Below are 22,909 nucleotides of genomic sequence, written 5' to 3'. Positions count from 1 at the left end.
GTCCGCCGAGTTTATAAAGGGAACACAGTTGCAGTCAGGAGTAATTTCTACATATTTGGCTTTGTTGCACAACAGTCGGTCTGCTGCATATGCAACCCTAAAAATAACAGTAGCTTCTGAAGAAGTGTCATCTAAAAGACCCTAAACCTGGGAGAATAAGTGAACTAACTTTACGTGAAGCAGAGGTGCATACATTTGCATTGCTCGAACCACTATGAATGTGGTCAACTTCACAGAATCCCGAGTCTAAGGAGAAGCTTAAGGCATAGGTTATATCTTAAGTCCAAAATAACTTAAGTCAAAATGAAAGAGTTCTGAAAAGAAAGTAGTTTACTGATTTGTTAGTTATTTCTTGTGATGAATTAAAACTAAGGCCATTTAGAAGGTAAAACTATTTCATGTAAACCATTTCCTTTAGATTAAATTTTGACTCGGTGTTTCTCAACACCAGTGTGTTAACCCAATCAATTTCAGATCATTTCATTTGTTAGCATATACTGAGGTAACTATCTAGCTTTTACAAATCTGCCTAGATGCACCAACAGAAGGTCCCTAGACATCAGTGTTTTTCACCTAAAACAGCAGCATCTATATACAGATAACTGTAAAATATATACCAACACAAATAACTGGTCTATGCATCAGGAATATAAAAACTGATACTTAAGTTTCTAAACTTTATTCATGTCCTAATCGCATTAAGAAGATATGAGACATTGTAACTTTTTTGGTAATTGTTTAAATGGGCTCTCCTTCAGAGGCACAGGCACATACTATGAGGAAGGGTTCCGACTTGGGAGGGAACATACAACTTCACATTTTGTTATGAGACTAGAACACTAAGATCAAATTGAAGGACTAGAAAATTCAAAAGGTAAAATACAAGTACTTCTACATTCCAATTTTACCAATTTCAAAGAGGTCTTACCTGAAAACCCTGTCAAGCAGCACTTCCAAGTCATTTATAGCGTGTTTGACACTGAAGGTTTTTCCACATTGCAGAAATGAGATGCCTGGCACTACCTGATTAGCATTTCCAAGGTAAGCAAGTACATCAGTGTACTAAGTGCATTTTCCCCCCACCCTCCAAGAATTTTCTTACCTGCACAACAAATGTCCCCAGAACAATAGAACAGAAGATAGCGTTGTTAAAGATTCCTTCAAAAACGTTTCTTTCACCATGAATTTTTCGGGCATTAATTTCATTAAAAAGCTGCATCATCACAAATGTGTTAAATACAATAGTATAATGCTCTGAAGGAGGAGCATGCAGAGGTGCATTTCTTCCACTATCGATATCAAAAATTTTCTCACCTGTGTATAGAAGGCATTTATCAGAAGCTTAATTGGTGTCTTTACATATACACTACAACAAAAAACTAGTTAGAAGATCACATCTTGGTACAACATTTAGAAAAACTTTGTAAAGCCTCAGTGTTCTTACCAGCAAACAGGAGCGTGAAGACCACTACGAGTTGGTAGAACGCATGACCCAAAATGTTCTTCATCATTGTACGAGAAATCAAAGGTTTGTTTCTACCATAAGGCTTTCGCAACAGAAGAGCTTCAGTGGGTGGTTCTGTTGCCAGGGCAAGAGAAGCTAATGTGTCCATTATGAGATTTACCCACAGCATCTGCACAGCTTTAAGCGGAGAATCCTATAAAGATAGATACATAAACCCTCCAATATAAGTGAACAAACTGCAGCTATTAAAGGCATTTATTACACAACATGGGCATGTTCTGAAGAGCATTATGTTCTTTGGACTAGTATTTAACTGGAAGTTTGAATTCAAGAGTTAATCAGTCACGACATTTTCAACCTTTATTAGCTGAAACAATCCACCACCAGTACGTACTTGTGTTATGCATGCTCCTGTAAAAGCAACAATTACTGCTACTACATTGACAGTAAGCTGGAACTGAAGAAATTTGGAGATGCTGTCATACACATTTCGTCCCCACATAACTGCTTTAACAATACTTGTGAAGTTGTCGTCTGTAAGGATAATGTCAGAAGCTTCTTTAGCTACGTCTGTTCCAGCAATACCCTGGTAGAAAAAGAAAACCACTATGAAATATAACAGGACACACTGACTTATGTAATAGAAGCTATTAGTACATCCTTGGTCAGCACTGACTTTGATGTACCATGCCTGAAGGACCATTTTAATGTAAGCACCTAAAGTTCTACTGAATCAAGTTTCGCTTGCAAGTTCTACTCAAGCATGGGAAAAATATAAACAACAACAACAAAAAAGGTAATGTTGCCTTTAAAATAAAGACCTTAATAAAAATCCTCAATTAAGACAATAAAGACTGTGTAAGTTCTCCCACCAAAGAAATGTTACTGAACCCTGTTCAAGTTAAAGGCCACCAGATGGTGCAGTACCTACAGGTTAGTCTATGTCCTAAGCCTTTGCTATATGGGTTCCCGCAGCAGCGCAATGCATGTGTTCATAACACAGTAGAACGATACACATTACCAAAAACCTTTTGCAGAAGAGCATTGACATTGAACAGTAGAATATGTAATATGACATTCTTAAGTTTTAAGCACCTGTAGTCTCCTACAGTATCCAAACAGTTAATCTGAGGTCTGTGTAACACCTACTTCCAAAATACTTATTTTGCTTTCAGCATTTCAAAAACACTAACTCAAGAGCAAATTTAATGATCCTTATTCTTGATGCATTATTTTGCCAAGGAAATGAGTCACCTGCACAGTATGTGTATACCTTAAAAGGTACCTTTAAATATCACGTAGTAGGTGGTATATTATAAGTGCTATTTAGATAAGAAGTTAGAGAAATTAGTTTCTTGCACAGATGAACATAGACAGCAACTGCAGGAAACATTTAAGTTCTGGAAGATAAAAATAAATCTGCCCCTGATAACACCAACTACAGCAGCTATACAACAGCAGAAAACAGATACTCGTTAAAACAAGACTGTTACAGTCTAGAGAACATTTCATGTGTAGCTGTCAAATTTGTAAGTTATGCTTTTGGAAAATGCTCCTTGAGAATGACAAAAGCTCTTCCCATTTTTTCCTTCAAGATTAGCATCTGAGTCAGTGCATCTGCATGTGGTGTAGGAGGAGTGTGGTCTTCATTTTTTTTTTTTTCTTTCAAATGCTTAGCACCAAACTGTACCTTTTCAGCTTAAGGCTGAGGAGGAATCTATATCAGTGTTTTGAAAGAGACAAGAGAAAGCTGAAGCCTGCATACTTAAGGCATGAGTCTGTCTAGTATTAGCACTTAAAGCCAAGACTTGGTTTGGCTAACCATTTGAAAGGGTAGTTGAGAATTTAAACTGAGAACACCAAGTAATCCAAGGAACCATCCAGACAAATGCAGATCCTAGATTCCCATTAAATGCTGTTACTTCAGTTGTACTAGAGGTGTCCCCTAGTATAGCCTCCGAAGCCATTTTAAACATTAACTGGCAGTCTCTCTTATTATAATCTCCCTGTTCCTATGCATCGTTTCATGGAGAACAGATGAATAAGCTCATTCCATATTGCATATAAGCTTTACTCAAAATCAACATAGCATGCTATTTACCACCTAAAGTCATCTTGCCTTATGTTGAACAGATCTCACTTCAGAAATCTTCAGTATCAGTAATTCTGTTCCTACATTTTGCAACAAGCCTTTGTGTAAAAAGGTTTTGATTTACAAGTAACTGGGGATCTGTGTTGAAGTTCTATTCAATGGCAAATGCCACAAGGACATTTTCCATCAAATAAAAACATGGAAGACTAAGGAAGGAGGAAAAAGTAATTGGTATTAAGTGAGAGAGATGTTGACTCCATTAACTTAGTTGTATATTAGGCTCATGAAACAAGCAAGGTTGTTTAATATTCTTAAGTGATAAGTTATTTTATCAAAATAGGTCTCCAAAATACTGAAGATTAAAGAAAAAAATCATACCATAGCAAATCCAACATCTGCCTTCTTCAGAGCTGGACCGTCATTGGTACCATCACCAGTTACTGCTACAACCTGCCTCTGTTCAAAGACAGTGCTGTCAATTATACCTAAAATAAAATGATATCTGTGTTACAGTTCAAAATTGACAACACAGCACATTAAACCTGCAAAAGAAACCCAGTTTTTGTCTTCCTCAGTCATAAAAAAAAAATTAAAACAAAATTCACAACAGATAGTTCTACTTGGCTCCATTTCCAAGCAGGGGAAACCAAACCAAAACAAAAAACCCCAACAAAACCACCCCCCCCCCCCCCCCCCAAAAAAAAACCCAGTTGGCAAATGAAGACATCCTCATAGGTATTACCCACTACTCAGTCCTAGATTTTTCTCTAGGAGCAGAAAAAAACCAACAACCTAGCTTACTTAGAAGCTCAGTTTTTACTTACCTTTTACTAGAGTGTGTTTGTCAGTGGGAGAAGATCTTGCAAGAACACGAAGCTTTGGCCAAATTTTATCTATTCGCTCTTGCTCTATCTGCAAAAAGAGCACTGGTTATATTTTACAGTTAGGAGACCTAGAATATCTGCTGATCTACTTTACATAGTCAGTATGCTTACCTCTCCTTTTTCATTGCGTATTCTCCTGTTAAAGTCTTTGCCCTCTAAACACAAGAAGTCTTCGCCAGGATTCAGAATACCACATTTTAATGCAATAGCACGAGCAGTGTTAATGTTATCGCCAGTGACCATACGTACAGTTATGCCTGCACGTTGACACTTTTTTATTGCATCAGGTACCTATAAGGAAAAAAAAAAACAACCAAACACCTCAAGACTGTGTACGATTCTTTTCCTGCAAAACACACACATGAGAATTCTGGCAAAGAGGCTTTGTTGTTGTTAAGTCATGTCCGTCTGTGTCCCGCCATCCCCCACGCTTCATTTTTCAAATACTGCAGTATTCAAAAATACCACAAAAATCCTCCGTAGGCTGTAGTATTCAAAGGTACTGAGTACTGGCTTCTTATTTATGATTATGTGAAATAAACTACAGCTCACACTCTACTACTACACCCATGACTTTCAGTGTGAAGTGATGATAGCGCAGGTCAGACTGGAGTTCCACTTACATGTGGTGTAAAAGCTTTCACTATTGAAAAATACAGCCCTCCTTAGACCTCAACTGCAAGCTGGACTCCTTCCCTCAGTCCTCAGGTGACAAACCCTCCTCTCCACCATTCCCTATAAGAAGCTGGCAACAAGCACAATGGCTAATATTATCCTAAACAATACTCCTAATATTCCAAGTGGTAAAAAAATGACAAGTTCCATCTACTGAGACCCTGCACAGTAAGCGCCTTAAGTCATTAGTTTGTACAGAGCTTCAGTAACACAGCATAAATGACCTTAAGAAGTTTTAATCTGCTTTTACAGCACCATTAACTCTCCCCCCCAATAAAATAGATTTTCATTCATCAACTATGCTTAAGGCATACAATAGCAATTCAGTTTCTTGTACTTTCTGCATGATGAACAAGAACAAGAATCAAGATCCACTGTAACAGAATCACTGCAGTTTAGTCAGTGACCCTACCTCAGGTCTCACAGGATCTTCAATCCCAACAACAGCAATGCACGTCAGACCAGTAACAATATCATTTTCATTGTCCCATTCCGGCTCAGGTTCCCCTGCTGGGAAGTCTCTGAACGCCAGGCAGATGGTTCTGAGCCCTTCAGAAGCCATTGGCTCAATTACAGTTTTCACGATATCGTCGCGGTCCCTAGGTCTAAACACCTTTGGTTCTCCATTAGCACTCAGTATTTTGAAGCACCTGAAAAGGAAAGTTTAAAGAGTTATCAAATTTTAACCAGAAGTTCAGCCCATTCAATGGCTCATCAGTAAAATCCAGTAAGTTTCCAGAAGGTTTGTTTTCACTAGACCCACACACGCAAAAAAAAAGCCAGTAGCAGCACCTCTAAGGTAACCTCCTCCATGTACACTTAATCTCTTCCCAATTGCAAAACATACTAGCTGTAGAAAGTTAACTGAGCCCGTCATCCTAGGATGAACATAGTGCCCAATGAATGTAGGACACGAACATTAGTTACCTCCTAGAAGTATCCATTTCTCCACTGCATGTAAACAGACTGGTGTCTGTGCTGGTTGAGTCAGTCCGGTTTCAAGTTCAACAAAATAATCCCACCTTGTTAACAGTTATACAAGTCTCAGAAGTACGGTATGCTGCCAGAACATGCACGTGGTGCTTAAACAGCTGCAACTTATGGCACTAAAAGCAAACTCTGGTACTGCTATACTTTAAAGTAGTAAGGCTTGTCATCCATTCCACCCCGCCCCAATCTAAGTCCAGAAAATTCAGAGAGCAATAGAGTTCTTAATGTAAAGTATTAAAATAAAAACAAATACTTAAATTGGATTTAAATGTTTGTATAAGAGATTAGATTCAACACAATGTACTCTAGCATTGCAACACATGCTCTTTTAGTTATGTTTCTTCATGCCAAAGATGACACTGCTTTCCTAGACGGCATACATAATTAACCAATATTGATGCCATGAATATAATGCTACCAAATATTTTGAACAATAAATTTAGTCTTGTTCATCTTAGCAAAGTTTTTCCATAAAGCAATGCCATAAGCATTTGTTTTACAAATTAGTACTAAAGTGGCACTGAAGAAAATATAAGAATTTATGACTCTCTTTAAAATATCAAGTTCAGACCTGGCAGATCTGCTAAGATGACTACTGCTACATTTAAGTGTTTAGTCCAAGGGTTTAGGGAATTCCCAGTTGCAATACATATAAAAAAGTTTCCACTTCAGCCAGGCAATGGAAAGGAAGCAGTCCCTTAAAGCTTCATAGTATTCATCACAGCTGAAATTTGAAGTCTATCTGAATTTCCTGATTTTGGTTATCTTTTCAAATGTCAGCAACCACTAAGGATATCTTGTGTTACCTGCAATCATAGGGCTTGTGATAAATTCAAAGCATTCAAAAATGACTTAAATGGAAGCCAGTAAGCTTTATGCAAAGATTTCATTGAAACTCACTTCAAACATTTGACTTGATGGCAAGGAAAGAAGAATAAAACTGCTCTGCTTGAAAAATTTTACTGCATTTCTTCTATACTTATTAGTGACTTGTTTGTGTCTTATAAATATTCATGTTTAAGCTTTCAGTGCTCAAGAATAGTCATACATGTTATAACAAAGACTGAGCAGCACAACTGACAAAACAGGTTACAGGCTCTGAGATTAATTTCTGGCACTGCATAGGTAGTGGCTAAGGAAAGTGGCTTATGACGCCGAGACTTTTTCCTAGTCGGTGCATACTCTGAGATAGTTTTGGAATTACAACTATTCCAATAGTATCCAAATCAGTCTAGGCTTTCTTATTCTTTGCCAAATGCCCTTATTATTTATTTTCTTATCTCAGTTATGAAGCCAAGTGGACCACATGAGTCTGGGCTGAATGAGTTCCAGTAACTTCTACAGTTCAATTGCTCAACAAGATAATAAGGTACAAAATACTTCTGAAGGTAGAAGTAATGCAAATATAGGCATACTTGTTCACTGACGAGACTTGGCTTAAAATCTAGCTCTGAAAAAAATGGCATCTAAATCTAAGTTCTGTATCAAAAGGAACAAGAGTCCTTTAACAATTGACCCTTTGTTGTCAGCACTAAGTTGAGGAGAAGGAAGATTTCATCTTTTTTTTTTTCTTTAGTGCATTAGTACTTTCCTAGATAATAATTTGGGGGGCTAGTAGTGAGCAAAAAGGTAAACTGAACTGATGAACATTATCTATGCACTACTCGGACTAGAAATAGTCTGACATTAGAACCAAAACCAGACTGGCTACCACTGCTGTTCCTAGAGAACATGACACATACATGCTTGACTTCTCTCCTCACCTAGTTAGGAGTTACCACAGCCTTCTTTACACCTAAAGGTTTGTCCCAGTGGTGACTAATCTCCCGCTTACAGTCTAATCTCATTCTAATAAATCCTCTATAGATGGGCAGGTGGATAAGGAAGCAATTTCCTTTGTCACATTAAAAACCCTCAAGTTTCTCCATGGGCCAAGTTCAAGCTCCTGTTAAAATGATCAACTTGGACACCAACTTGCACAGTCTTTTGAAGCTAAAAAGTAATCACTTTTCAAAGGCAGGTCCTTCCTGGAATTTAGGCATATCACCTGGTGGGACATTACTGGAAGATGGGTGCCCATTTTGACCAACCACACCTAAACCATCAAATAGCTTAACTAGAGAATAGATCAATTCATAGATGCTTTCCTGTGTCAGAGCAGAGTTTGCAAGTTGAAATTAATCACAACCAACTCTTTTTTGGAGGGCGGGGCTGGGGTGTGGGAATTAAAGTAACTGAAATGTTAATTGCCCATCTTACTCTAGAAAGTCAAACAATTGAGGGAGGCAAGCTGGGAAGCTGGCTGCATCACAAGAGTATAGGACTGCTGCTCTTGTTGGTGAAAAGGGGACAGAAATATATCACAGATTATGGCACAATGTTGTTTAGCACTTCAGTCTCCTCACCTATCACAACATTTAGCCAAATTTAAGTGCTGAATTACAATAGTAGTTGTTCTTACTTTTTAAGAACTATCTCAGAGGCACCTTTACTGAATATCCGGAAACTGCCATCGGAGTTTTTTAACACGGTACTCATAGATTTTCTAACAGAGTTGAAGGTGTACACTTTGTACAAATCCTCTTCTGGTATCTCATTTCTTACGTCCTGATAATCACGTTTTAAATCCAAGAGCAATCCCAGCAAGGCACATTCAGTTTTATTTCCAACATGACGTGGTAGGCCACCTTCTTTTTCAGGAGGCTGCAAGAAACACAAGAACCTTCACTGATTAGGAGGTTAACTCACGAACCACTAAAGTTCAGCATTTAGAAAACAAGGAAGCTAAGGCCAAGCTTAGCTCTGGGATGGGGAAGTTTCACTTTCACAATGATTACTCTACAAATTCCTATGAGTCATGAGCCAAATTCATACTGCTGGCTTTTGTAAGTAACAACTTCTGTACCTATTTAGGATCTTTCAGTCGCCTTCTCAGACTCAAAAATCACCCATTAAGTTGTATCAAAACCCAACATGACCTTTCTAAAAGGCATTTTCCATTGTTTGAAATATTTATCTGACCAATTGAGTGCAGTCCCTGAATAATTATTTTGCATTTTAAAAGTACAGACAAGTTTATTTAAACTGATTTAAAGCAAGCTAAATGGCATTATTTCTGCTAAATTAAAGTATCCTCTCCTGTAATAACTCTTCCTCAATGACTTAGACTACGATCACATCACCTGTTAGCCTTCTACTGAACAAACTAAGTCTTTAAGCTTCTTAAGTCTCACTAGAAGTTCCGTTTTCCAGGCCATGGCCTATTTAACTGGAAAGAATTCAGAAACAAGTTTCCAACCCTTCAATACCAGGACAAGTTTCTTATTTCAGCAATGTGGAATATGCACGTACTAGTGCTATAAGTAAAGGAGTATTTCTCTCAAGATTTTTCTGAGCTTATATAGCTATAATATTGCAATGTAGTCTGTAGCAAAAAAGGCAGAAGCCCTTAACTCAGCCTGATGTGCCTCAAGCAGCTACAGGTGAACTATATTGATCAGAAGTCAGTGATCCATTTTCATCATTCAGAGCTGGAAGATCTTGGATTTGGCTGTTCTGAATATTCACACTTTCAAAATATTCACTTTAATGTGCAGTTTCAGATGTCCAGTTCTGGGCTTCCCAGTACAAGAGACATGGGCATCCAGGAGCAAATCCAGCCACGGGCCACCAAGATGATAAAGGGACACCACAAAGATGATAAAGGGACTGGAGCACCTGACATGAAGAGAGGCTGAGAAAGCCGGGACTGGGCAGCCTAGAGAAGAGAAAGCTCTGTGGGGAGAAACTTATCAGTATGTATTAAATGCCCGAATGGGGCAGGCGGTGGAGCAATGGTACAGAACGCCAAGCCACACTTCTTAGTGGTGCCCAGTGAGAGGACAAGCAGCAATGGCTAAAAACCGAAACTCTGGAAATTCCATTTGAACAGAAGGAAACACCTTTTCACTGTAAGGGTGGTCAACTACTTGACCAGGTTGCCCAGAATTTGCAGAGTCTCCATCCTTTGAGATTCTTAAACCCTGGCTGGACATAGCCCTGAGCAATGTGCTCTGGCTGACCCTGCTTTGAGCAGGGGGGGTGGACCAGAGGATCTCAAGAGGTCCCTTTATGCCCTCTGAGATTCTGTAAAACAGACTCATTCTGCCTGCATTGGAAGCAATTTGATCAAAATTGTAGTAGTAAGGGACCTGGTCAGTTTACATGGAGCTACTTTTTTTTATTTCTATAAAAAGTTCTTTAGAAAATAGACTGTGAAACTCCTCACATACTATAACTCATTAGTAGTGTTTCAGAGAAATCAGTGCTGGTGATCTTGATGTGCCACCTCAAGTACTGCTATCGAGGAAATTCTTGCAGAGGTACCATCTTTGTTGGCTGAAAAGTAGTTTTTGGACTGAAGTTTTACTGCTATTCCTCTACAAAGCATTTGTAGTGGAGGCTTCTATTAAATCTTGAAGTGCTGATTTATTTATTTTTTAAAGCTAAATCCTAATTATTATTTTTACTGCCTTAAAGAATATAAGTTATGCAACACATTGGAATAACTACAGCAAGGAATCTATGTTTGGAGTTACAGAAAATGATGCACAGAGAAGTGCTAAATAGCCCAGTATTTAAAATGCATAACAGTCCATTATTCTTTTTATTTCAAAATATTTTGGAAGTCTCAAAGAAGGTATGAGGAAAGATGTTACAGTTCTAAAGGCTACAAACTCATACAACAGTATCTGGAATAAAAATCCATCAAAATCCTCATCTGTACTTGCATTTATTTTCTCATTGCATTCTAGCTAATGTTATGCTACTCTTGCATGTTTACTTTGAAGTAGCACTCAAATCGAGCCAAGATGCTCTTCAAGTAAGGTAAACAGCCCCACTTATAAAAATAAATTTAGACACAACTGTGAACTTAAAGGAAGTTATCTTCCTGAGATTGTATCTTTGAACTATCAGTTCAAAACCTAAATTATCAGTTCTAACTGAAATAAGTTATTTTTGAAATTTAGTCTCAAATGAACGCTTGAGCAATTTACAGTAGGTACAAAATACCTTACACTGCATTTTGCCACACACTTACACTTAACTGCCTACCATGTGGCCACCAGACAATTTGCATCTTTTGAGGAAGTTGTTGAGTTATCTTGATTCAAATGGAAAAAATCCACTTACCAGTATTTTGGAAGTATAAGCACAATTAACAGAAATTCCTGTCACAAGGTAAGCCATAGTTTTTTCTGGAATAGCTTCTGGTTCTGGAATTTTTTTATAATGTTTTTCATTGATGTAGGCTTGGACCACTGTCATTCTGTTCATGGTCAACGTTCCCGTTTTATCTGAGCAAATAGCTGTTGCGTTACCCATTGTTTCACATGCATCCAGATGTCTCACCAAGTTATTATCTTTCATCATTTTCTAGGGAAATAAAAGCAGTCAACAGCTATCCATGACCATTACATCACATTTCAGAAATTCTAATTTAGGATGTCCGGTCTTACACAGCAGTTTCAGAAGATATTCAGCCTTTATCTGGCATCTTACAGAGGAAGAATTTGTAGCTGCCACATTGTTTATTATGTCACAGGAAACTTTATTTTGAACAAGGTTCATAAATACATACTTAATCTCCTGTATCTGCCTGTCACACTGACTACTGATACTATTCAGACTGTTACGAGCAAATGATTTATCGTGATGTTTTGAAAGAGAGGAGAGGTACACGCTGAGCTTTACCAGACACAACATTAAAAAAAGTCTTTCTGCTTACAAGAAAGATCAGTTAACATCAGATGATATATATTTCAAAGATGCTAGAGTCAGACTTAAAATCAAATACAAACTGGGAAACTAGTGTTTCAGCTAAGGTAGTGAGGACTACACAAGTTTCATAAGTCAAATATTGCTTTAAATTCTTTACTTAACAGGTTTGGATAGTATTTTAACCTCAAAGAGGCAGAGTAACTTCAAATGATACAATCCTAAGGCCACTACCAGTTAGTGCTGTAAGTTATTAAGTTTTAGAAAACAACCTAAACAGCCATTGTCTTTACAAATAGATTTTCAGATCAATAACCAGTCCCAGCATGCTGAAGCAATAAGAAAATTAAGAGAACAAAGAGCATGAGTTAAAAAAACATGCTGTGTAATAAATAGGAAGCTATATGTTCTACAATAATCAGCCCTCAAGGAGAATCAATCTGGAAACTTTTGTGGTAGTTGCTTAACACACCAGTTAGGTAGAAGTTCAGGTTTACGGAAGAGTTCGTTATTTGCAAACTCTAACACATCTATTTATAACAAGCAAATGCTACAATGTTATGAGCTAAACCCTTTCATCTTTAGTTGGTGACAACAGGCTGTCACTGCTCACTGTTCGAGTTAGTGTGTATTCAGAGACTAAGAAAAATACTGTGGCAGGAAGGGCTTCTCCCCAGTCTGTTACATATATGTCACACAACATATCTCAACTGAGATTTTACAGCTGATGAGTATGCCCACCCGCCTTTAAAATCTGTTCCCCATCTATCCACTTACCTTAACAGAGTAAGCCAGAGATATAGTGACTGCAAGTGGAAGACCTTCTGGTACTGCCACCACCAAGACTGTAACTCCAATAATGAAGAACTTCACAAAATACTGAATATAAATTGGTGTACATTCAGCAAGCCAAGGTCTCTTCTGAACCCAGAAGGTATCAATTACAAAATATAACACAAGGATAATGACTGTGATTGCAGACATCAACAAACCTTGTTAAAAAGAGAACAAACAGTTTTCAGAAATTAATCTCAAGTATTTGGCAATACAGACTGTGGATAAATCAAGTGCAAATACTTCTGCCTTTATAGCAGATAGTTCTTAACTAAGACTTTAAACAGGCAAGTCAGAAACATTTAGGTAGTTCTCAAAGGTGTTCCAACTTCCAAAGCAAGTACTCCCTCATGCATTTCACCTAGAAACTTCTAAATTTTTTATTTTAATTCCCATTTAATTGAAAAGTGTAGATCTAATTATGAATAGGGCAAACCAATATGTAAAGTCAATTGACTAAGGCAGAATAAGAACTGAAATAATTCAGCAGGCCTTCAATGACTGTACTACTGACTTACTCAGTAGAAAAAGCTGCTGACAGCCTGTACCCTGCTTCCTGCTGAAGGTGGGATTGAATATGGCAGCTAAGCACAGTGTTAATGAACTGGGAGTAACTGGGAAGACAAATCAGAACTGCTGTGAGCAAGCTGAGTGGCAAATTTAAGACACCACTGAAGGAAAATGGACCTGGCTGGAATAAAGGAAGAGAAGTCACTGAAGTGTCAGCCTTTTACAGAAGGACGCTGCAGTACGTGTACTGTCCCAAAGCAGCAGGACAGAAAAATGCATGCATGATGTAGATGAGCATTAAGGGTGCGTGGGGAATTACAATGGGTCAAATGGTGCATAAACGAAAGCAAGACCTCTTACTTATGAAAGATGTGAAAAAAATTGTTCAATAACAACAGTATTTTACACTAAACATACCATGGAAGCTTTATTCAACATTTGTTAGTACAAGTTTCTCTGAAAAAAATAACATTGCTATACATAACTATGGAGTGCTAAAGCTAAAAGTTTAATAGCTTTGTCCTCACACTGTAACTGTCTTATGACACAGATGCTGAAGTCAGCACTTTTTGAGCTGTGGGCTGGGCTACAAGACTTCTAGAAGTCCCTTCTAGCCTAAATCTTTCAACATTTCTACATGGACCAAAATAAATCCTGAAATATTTGAATTAAACCTCTACAAATGAGATGATAGTATGATACCTAGTATGATATAGTATGCTATCTACATACTAGGTTATAACTAGATGTAGCCTAAAATTTACACTGAACTTCACTGTTGTTTTAGTCTGCTTTCAAGAAGCAACTGTTTACCAAAAGTTTTGACAAGACAGCTGAGTATTAGCTGATAGAAGAGTAACAGAAGCTAAAGTATAGTAGAAAAGTCAATAAAAATGTTACGTATCAGTGAGGCATGTTAAGTGGAAATTCCTAAGCCTCTGGAAGTACCAGAGATAACCTGGTCAACCCTACCACATTTTCCAGACTTAACTCAATTTATAGTTCTCTAGGTACATCACTAAACACCATATCTTATCTAAAAATATCTTTCATAACAGTTGTCCAGTGTTTGAAGTTGGAATTTGCTCTCCCAGAGCCTGACACTCTAAAGCCTGAATCTATTTAAATCAAGGAAAAATAAAAGCCATCCACATGACACAGTCTGAGAAGCCATGAGCACACTCAGGCACAAAGGCATACTTGCACGCATTGGAATTTTGCACTTAAAATAATCAAACCGGTCAAGGCTAGCTACTTAACTTACCCCCTCACAAACCATGCATGTTCCAACTTTATTCAAACACGTTGCATCAACATAAGGAGGGTACTGATGCATCATACCTGCTTTGCCAATCTGAACTGCGAGCTTTGTAAGTTTGCCTTGAAGAACCGACTTTTCTTTCTTTGGCAAATTTGCTCTCTTCTTGTCTTTCTCGTCTCCATCCCCACCATCCTCACTCTTCAGTGGTTGCATTTCCATGGCTGCACCATCCTGAGCTTTAGCTAGAAGTTAAGATTAAATGAAGTTTAGCCATTGGGGAGTCCCCAGAATCAATGACACTTGAAAAGCTTAACGCCAGGCTCCCCTAAACACCAGTACTCTGTAGTACCTTGTATCCAGAGATGCCATACTACACGTGAATGTTTAAATAAGTGTATTGGGTGTAGGTGCCCAGGTGCTGGCAGCAGGGGAGCTGCAACCTGTGGTGAAGACCACGGTGAGGCAGGCTGTCCCCCTGCAGCCCAGGGAGGACCACGGTGGAGCAGATCTCCACCTGCAGCCTGGGGACGACCCCATGGCACAGCACATGGATGTCTCCTGAAGAAAGCTGAAGCCTGTGAAGGCTCCGGGCAGGAGCTATGGCCCATGGGAGGGGGCTGCACACTTCTGCAGTTTGTTCCTGAAGGACTGTGTCCCGTGGGAGGGACCCCACGATGGAGCAGGGGAAGAGCGTGAGGACGAAGGAGCGGCAGAGACAAATATTATGAACTGACCAAAAAATCCTATTCCCCAATCCCGCTGTGCTCCTCAGAGGGAGGAGGTAGAGGAGTCAGGACTGAAGCTGAGCCTGGAAGGAAGGGGGGGAGGTGGGAAAGGTGGTTTTAGTTGGTTTTGTTTCTCACCATCCTACTCTATTTTTAATTGGTAATAAATTAATCTTCCCCCAAGTTGAGTCTGTTTTGCCTATGAAGATAATTAAGTGATCTCCCTGTCCTTATCTCAACCCACAAGATTTTCATCCTATTTTCTGCCCCATCCTGCTGAGGGGGAACAAGAGAGCAGTTGGGTGGGCATCTGGCAGCTGGACAAGGTTAACCCGCCTCAACAAGACAGCTTGAAAATCATTGGTAAAGTTTACTATTGTAGTATCTAGCTATGTTGAGACTACCAAGTTCATTTAAGCATTTGCTTTGTGCAGATTCACTTGTGCCATCTTTAGCATAAGCACTGTGGATTTAAGTATTCAATGTGCATTTTCAAGGGAAAGAACGTATTCATTACATACACTCTCAGAAAATAGGGACTTGCAAGAAAGTATTAGAGAACCTTCATTTACCTTTGTTACGGTTTTCAACAGCTCCATCTTGCTTTTTACCTGTCAGAGAGGGGAAAAAGTTGTGTTTTAAATTGCCAGTGCAGAATTCATTTCAGTGTTTATGTTTATATATAATGCATACATTACCATATGCTGAAACAAGCAACTGCCTTTTTAAAAAAAGTGTAGAACAAACTGGAGACAGAGGGCTGACATAACTGAGGCTTTAAAAACATGTCAACCCACAGAAACAGCTCCTATCAGTTTTTTGGACTTTACTTCTCCCATACAAGACTGCAGCAGTGTTATGCTACCATAGTTAAGTTTACACAAATTACTGATACAGACATTTATTGCCTGTGAGGAAAGCTTTTAAAAGGCTTGCCTAAACTTTTTTCTAGGAAAGAAATTCGTGACATTAAAGTGATTCTGGTGGCCCCAGTCCTGCTCTCTGTTCTTCCAACACTCAGCAACTGGATCTGACTACTACTGTAAATGAACTGTAGGATGTCACTTCCAGAATCTGTGCTTTTGCACAACACTGCAGAAGCTATTGTAGTATAAAATATTTATAAATCCACACCAAAGCTTAATGGAGGTACAGTGCTGGATTACTGGATCTATGCTAACCCTGTTTACGCAAGCATGAACATAATCTGTTGGCAACATACCAATATTACACCACTAAGAGAATAGTTCAAGTTCATAATGAAATATTGCTCCTACCTCTGTTCAGAAATGGGGTTCAACAAGAGATCATAAAGGACAGTGAAATAATGAAAGAAATCAATGAGCAAAACATTAAAGGTAACTAAAAGATTGACACATCATGTGTAGCTTATTGGGGCAGGGGGGCACACTACCTTTTTTTCTTTGTGTTTTCATGTAAAAAGGTTTAGATACTACCTTGGCAAGTGACAAACTTTTCTCCTAAGTAGAGGAAGCAAGGGTTATAGTTACTATTTGCAATGACCTGAAATAAAAGCACAAAACTGAGGAACTCAGAACAAAACCTAGAATTTTTCAGTATCACTGGAATTCGTTAAGTCTTCAGCCTTAGGTTATGTAGACTGAAATGTACAAGAATACTCAGGTAGAAGAAAATCAAATCATCAAGCAGCCTGTCTGGCATGACATTTAATACCTCCACTACATTATTACTGTGGACAGTGACACAGTCGGATTTCTATATATAAGATTTGTCCCCCTGCCGAGCATCCTCAGAACAGCCGAGGAGAAAAAAAACCACAAAAAACAAAAAACCACCACTACGTTTACCTTCTAGAGAAGATGCCACGCCACTTCAGACTTCTTAAAAACTCATCATTGTCTCCTAATTTGTTCTTTCCTAGCTCCCCTTTCCCTCTTACAAGAGCAAAGTTCTTTTGACACTTGAGTTACTTCTAACTCCTTGTACATACATTTGCTTTCACTCTGAACCAAGCCATACACAGCCAACTAAAAATAGCCACTTTAATCTCCTTAACATTCACAGAGAAGCTAATTTAGTTTAACCTGAGTTTTACCAAGGAGAATCTTATCAGACACCTAACTTAAGGGAAAGAGGAAGTATTCTATCTTGGCAGACAAAAAACCGACAAGTGTTCAGGCCCTAGGATACACCAAAACACTACTCGTCAAAAAGAATTCTGCTTATAGAATAATAAACACTGGCAGAATATTAATAAAAGCTATGATCTTCTCCATATATCCTGTAGCAGCTGGTACTGTTGCTTGCTTCCTTCTCCTTCCTCTGTAAGGGGAAGGGCAAAGGATGGAAACTGTTCCACACTAACCCCTGGAAGTGTTGCAGGTCAACTTTTACCCTTCACTACCAGGCTGGAGCTTAAAACTAATTTTGAAGTTTCAATTCTTCTTGTAACAATTCTTGTCACTTACTCCTGAAGGAACTTACTACTAAAAGTTTCAGGAAGGGTCAGAATTGTAAAGTATTTGTGGATTAGGACAAGACAAAAAGCACAGTTCAATCCTAGCTCCTGCACAGAGCACACATTTCAACAATTTCCTCTTTAGTTTGAGAGCCACTGAGATTCCTAAGCACATTTCTGTATGGCTTTCCATTATTGTTTCATATTCCTCTGATGAAAAAAAGTGTATTTTTCTGCCAGGAATCCTCAGGCTCACTCCCATCCAGTAGACCTCAATAGTTTCTAGAAAAGTTTTTGCTGTGGTGAAGCTCAGACCTGAACATGCCTTGTGAGAGCGAGTATCAAAACATTACTGGTTAACACTTCTAAGCTTTGATTCTCAGGATAGCGGCTGCAGCTTAGATGAGCGACCTTGTAATTCCAGCTACTGAGCAAGTCCTTCAGAATAAGGAAGACAGCCCATTTCACACTTCACAGAAAGGCCCCTCATCCCTCCAAAAATAAAGTTTACAGAAAAGTGCCACTAGGGATTTGGCTTGTGTATATCTCTGAGCATTCAAAGTTTCAGCTCTGGAAGAAAAGCAGTGGCAGAAGCAGCTGTCTGCTCATCTTTATCAAAGTCAGTTTAATATATGCTTAAGATATCCACAGACTCAGCAGTACCAATGACACAAGCTTTTCCCCTACAAGTGTCACAGAAGAACTCCCTACACAGGTCGTTTTCTATCTGTCAAAAGCAGAACTAGATATTATTAGGTTGAGTTATTGGTAATAACCTGTTTGCCGTAAACAAATATTTGCTATTAGACATGAACATACTTTGCAGTCATACAAGATGGCAGTTTAACAATTGGTATGGCTGGTTAGCAGTTGCAAACTTTCCAACCTCTAATTGATCAATGAGATCTGAAGTTTAATTAAAAATCGATGTGACAAGAGTCATTAGTAGTGGTGTACTCTTAGGTCACCAGACCCGAGTTTTTTTCCTGTGAAACCTACTGATAGTATGAGGTTTAAAAAACAATTTCTGGCTCCAGATGACTAGAACATGTTTTTACCCAGTATCATTCAGCACTTCACCCCTCCCTCCCCAGGGCTTTAAGATTATTACGCCTACTTTTCTTGTCCTTCTTCTCTTTTTCCTTCTCCTTCTCCTCTTCATCTCCTCCAGCCCCAAGTAAGGTAAAGATGATTCCAGTTTGAGAGTTCACACCTACAGCAGTAACTACCATTCTTCCAGAGCCTTCCATCACATGTGTACCTGAAAGATTGGATCAGGTTTTCCACTGAGACTTGAGCAGTTATATGGCAGGGCACAAAGGAAATGAGTTCTCAAACTTCACATTGACAAAACCTTAAGATGTGTATATATGTACCACTGTGTTCCCCTAGAGCTTTAATTGCCAAAACTATCTGGAAAATAAAGCTATAAGCAACTACACAAAATGTTTGTCAGTTTTAAGAGTCTGCTCATTTTGACAAAGTTTTGTAGTAGTTGCACGGGTTTTGGATACTTTTAGGAGTCAGCCTAGGTAAGGTCCAGCTTGCCAGATTTTAATCTCAAGATTTTAAATAACCAGCTTACCCCCAGAAACAAACCACTTCCTTCAAGAACTGTCAAAAGCTACACACCTGACAGCAGCATAGGATCTCTGTCCAGAGATTTCTTTACATGATCAGATTCTCCAGTCAGTGAGCTTTCATCAATTTTGAGGTCATTTCCTTGAATAAGTACACCATCAGCCGGTAAAAGATCACCTACGAGAGACAACTGGGTATGTTGATTGCAGTTCTTTTTTTTTTTTTTTAAGTACAAGAAAGTTCAACTTTAAAAATATGTTTACCATATTTCACTTGTGCAATATCTCCAACAATTATGTCAGCTACTGGTATTTGGATGACTTGGCCACCTCTGATGACTGTGAATTTTTGTTCTTGTTCAATACGGCTCTGCAGTCCCCGAAATTGTTTCTCTTTACTCCAGTCATTGAAAGCTGTTACTAATACCACACAAACTACAGATAGGAGGATTGCTGCTCCTTCAATCCAACCTGCTTCAGATTCCTCCTCTTCTTCACCAACATTTACTGATCCACATACTGTAGAAAACAGGTTTTAGCTTTAAGAAACTTCACACAGACAGTTATTTCAACAACAAAAAAGTTTTGCCAAACAGAAGAAACTACTAATAGTTGTAAACATTTTCCCTGCTAGCCTTCTTCGCAATTTTACGTTTATTTTCAGTACACACAAAGAAGCTAAAGAACCTGAAAGCTAGAGCAGCTCAGGGAAGTTAAACCACCTAGAATTTACACCCCTGCTTATCTGAACATAAGAGAAGTTGATATAGAAAGTTACCTGTCCTTATTATCTTGTTAAATGATGGCATAAGAATGCCAGACTAGACAATTAGTTAACCACCTTCTGCTTTCTCAACATTTCCCACTTTACCCTTATCTTAACAAGCCAGATATCATTGCAAAAATTCAGTTCAATGAAGGCCAGATCCCTTCGTTTTCCATTTAGAACTATAAATATAGTTTCATTTCTTAAATTAGAAAGTTACCAGTGTCATATTGCAAATCAAGGAAAATTTAAGACTTGCTGACTCCCCAAAGAAAGCACATGACCACAAATTATAAATTGCTTAAATATTTGAGGCAAAGCTAAAAAAACACTTGCACAGAAACACAACCGAGTCTAAGAGAAGTTCTTGTTCCTGCTGCTTGCGCTTTACCTTTGGCATTATTTTGGTCAGAATGAGACCAGATCATGACCAGGGAAATCTCATGTTGCCCTTTTAAGGCAAGCTAGAGTTTTAGTAGTGTTCTCTTAATAAGGAATAATAAGCTGCTTTTCCACTGACTTACTGTCTCCCACCAGATTTACAGTATAGGCATGTGGGACCAGGGAAGTCAGTAGTATAATACAGGTAGATACCTACTTTTTAAAAAGTTTACTTACATGATTCATTTCCTCCTGGAGGCTGGTAAAAAGAAAGGCCCAAGGATACTACGGCTGCAATTTCTAATATAATTAGTGTAACGTCCTGTAGTGCTTCCCATACTAACTGAAGAAATGTTTTTGGCTTTTTAGGAGGTATAAAGTTCTTCCCAAAAACTGCTTCTCTCCTTTCTATATCTGCTGGATTTCCACTTAAACCTATTTAATAATAAGACAAAGTTAGTGATGCTTATTTGCATTTCACCCTCACATTAGACATGATTGAGGTTTCCCGTTCACGGAGTCAAGTCCCACTCCATATTTCAGTAACAATACTGAAAAGCCATATCTCAAATATAATTACAGAAGTATTATGATTAAATCAGAGTCACTATAGAAAAACAGCTATATTTTATAATTCATACTTTGCCAGTATAAAGTAAGCTGACGGTCTACCTACTTGCACTTAATACGATATAGCAACAGAGTAATAGTAACAGACATACCTTTGTACAAAGTAAACAAGTTTGCAAGACAAGATCATTAGTAGAATTACTACTATCGAGACTGAGTAGCACCATGCAGCTTTAGCAAGACCACAGCCTGTGAAGCCAGCTCTGGTTCCCACTGTAGGGATTCTGTATTCAGAGATAACATCCTAGGATCCTACAATTAATGTAACATTTATAATGAAATATTTAATATAATTAATAATATAAAATACTATAAATATTGTATTTGTGTAGTAATTATTATATAAGAGACTATAAAAAGCTGGTGAAGCTCTCCAGGCGTCACGTGGAGATAGGCAGCCACTTAATGACGCTGCTTCCACCCGGACAGCAGTTGCTTGCTCTTCTGAAGCTTCACTTTCTATCTCTTCTCACACAGAGAGAGCCCATATTCAGCACTGCGCAGGGTCTGTCACCTCAGTTTCGTACCTATCTTCTTTCTTATATGGCATATTCCTCTTCTCTGTCTCAACTCTTGTACCATCCTTAAGAGACACTAGCAGGCAAGAGTGAGGGGCCTTCACTAAAAGGCACTGCATGCTTCAAGAGTTAGCCAAGTCCTTAAAAATAAAGGAATACCAAGTATATTCAGCGCAAGGTCATGCACTCAAGGTCTTCCATAAGTACACCTCCTGTTTACTCCTTCAACAGTTTCCAGCTGCCTAACCCACCATTCAGAATTTAAGTCACTAGCTCATTTTTCAAAGAGAAATGGCCAAACGCCCAGCCATGTTCAGAGCAACGGTCTGGATACATCAACCATATTGCCCCCAAGGTTATGATTAGCACCTGCTTAAAGACAACAATTTTCTTAGTAGCAGTTTTTTTAGTAGTTAACCCAACTGCTTAGTGATAAAGGCATTGCAAACACTCTAGGTAATCAATAAGAACAGCGACCACTGCAACTGGCTTTCATAATAAGTGGGGTATTTAACACCTCTAACAGATATTTCCTACAACCATCAAATAATATTTCAAGACACTTTGCAAAGACTACTGAACTGCAAAGCTCAGTTTTAAATGCTAACAACTGCTATGTAATCACTTAACTGAAAAACAAAATATTACATGCATATCTTTTCAAAAGTGAAATGAATTAAACACACTCTTAGTGTATATAATAAATTATATTTATTCTAACACTCTTAGATTCACCTCGAATTCATGGCTTTGGAGGTTTAATACAAAGGAGCTATGCTATTTTACTGGTTAGCCAAAAAAAAAACCACTTCTGGAAGTTCAAGCTTTGAGGTGCTTACTTCTCTCAACTCAAAGAGCACTGCAAGACCATTTTCAAAAAATCAAGCTATATGAGAGGATCTAGAGAAACTCAGGACAGCTTGGCTATTCCAAATGGCCAGACCATATTGCTATTTTGCAAAAGATACCATTTCTCTCTTCCTTTTAGCATGGCAGAGTTTGGAAGATTATTTATATAATGTCAGCAGCACCACTTTCCTCCTCCCTTCACAGGGTACGAGGATGCAGAACATCAGAAATATATAGCAATGGGCTTTGAAGAATTAAAATTGTTTTCCAATAAGGCTACATAAAGTCAAGCTACTATCAGAACCACTTAGTGAAGATTAGTAAATAAGCCTAGCAAAGACAAAAAGCATTTGTATTTTTAGTATTCACCATAATACACCAGGCACCATTATTGAACTTGCTACATTTACCACACAGCTGGCAATTTCATAGTTCACAATCTACCGTCCTGAGGTTGAAACTACTGCTGTTATATTGTTCATTATGTGTCTTAACTAGGGTAATTTATGTTATTTGGGGTAGTTTGAATAATATTAGGCAAGGGACAAGTTA

At 38.4% G+C, this 22,909-nt stretch overlaps 1 protein-coding gene across 4 annotated transcripts in view; it reads right to left on the bottom strand.

The window, feature by feature from the left end:
• Nucleotides 1–22,909, bottom strand: part of ATP2B1 (ATPase plasma membrane Ca2+ transporting 1) — a 62,254-nt gene that overhangs the window by 8,630 nt on the left and 30,715 nt on the right. For all 4 annotated transcript variants that reach the window (XM_075058169.1, XM_075058171.1, XM_075058168.1 and 1 more), the window contains exons 3-18: nt 20,598–20,795; nt 19,478–19,732; nt 19,266–19,391; nt 18,751–18,894; nt 15,766–15,804; nt 14,549–14,710; nt 12,641–12,855; nt 11,279–11,521; nt 8,568–8,809; nt 5,529–5,766; nt 4,553–4,732; nt 4,382–4,469; nt 3,936–4,042; nt 1,860–2,051; nt 1,445–1,658; nt 1,103–1,314 (exon numbers count right to left, since the gene is read on the bottom strand). In XM_075058169.1, the coding sequence (XP_074914270.1) occupies nt 1,103–1,314; nt 1,445–1,658; nt 1,860–2,051; nt 3,936–4,042; nt 4,382–4,469; nt 4,553–4,732; nt 5,529–5,766; nt 8,568–8,809; nt 11,279–11,521; nt 12,641–12,855; nt 14,549–14,710; nt 15,766–15,804; nt 18,751–18,894; nt 19,266–19,391; nt 19,478–19,732; nt 20,598–20,795 (2,855 nt within the window). The remainder of the gene's footprint in view (nt 1–1,102; nt 1,315–1,444; nt 1,659–1,859; nt 2,052–3,935; nt 4,043–4,381; nt 4,470–4,552; nt 4,733–5,528; nt 5,767–8,567; nt 8,810–11,278; nt 11,522–12,640; nt 12,856–14,548; nt 14,711–15,765; nt 15,805–18,750; nt 18,895–19,265; nt 19,392–19,477; nt 19,733–20,597; nt 20,796–22,909) is intronic.

The sequence above is a fragment of the Buteo buteo genome, chromosome 26 (genome assembly GCF_964188355.1).
Source record: "Buteo buteo chromosome 26, bButBut1.hap1.1, whole genome shotgun sequence".
Classification (NCBI taxonomy): Eukaryota; Metazoa; Chordata; class Aves; order Accipitriformes; family Accipitridae; genus Buteo; species Buteo buteo.
The sequence above is the reverse complement of the archived record's forward strand: the minus strand, read 5'-3'. Positions and strand labels throughout refer to the sequence as shown.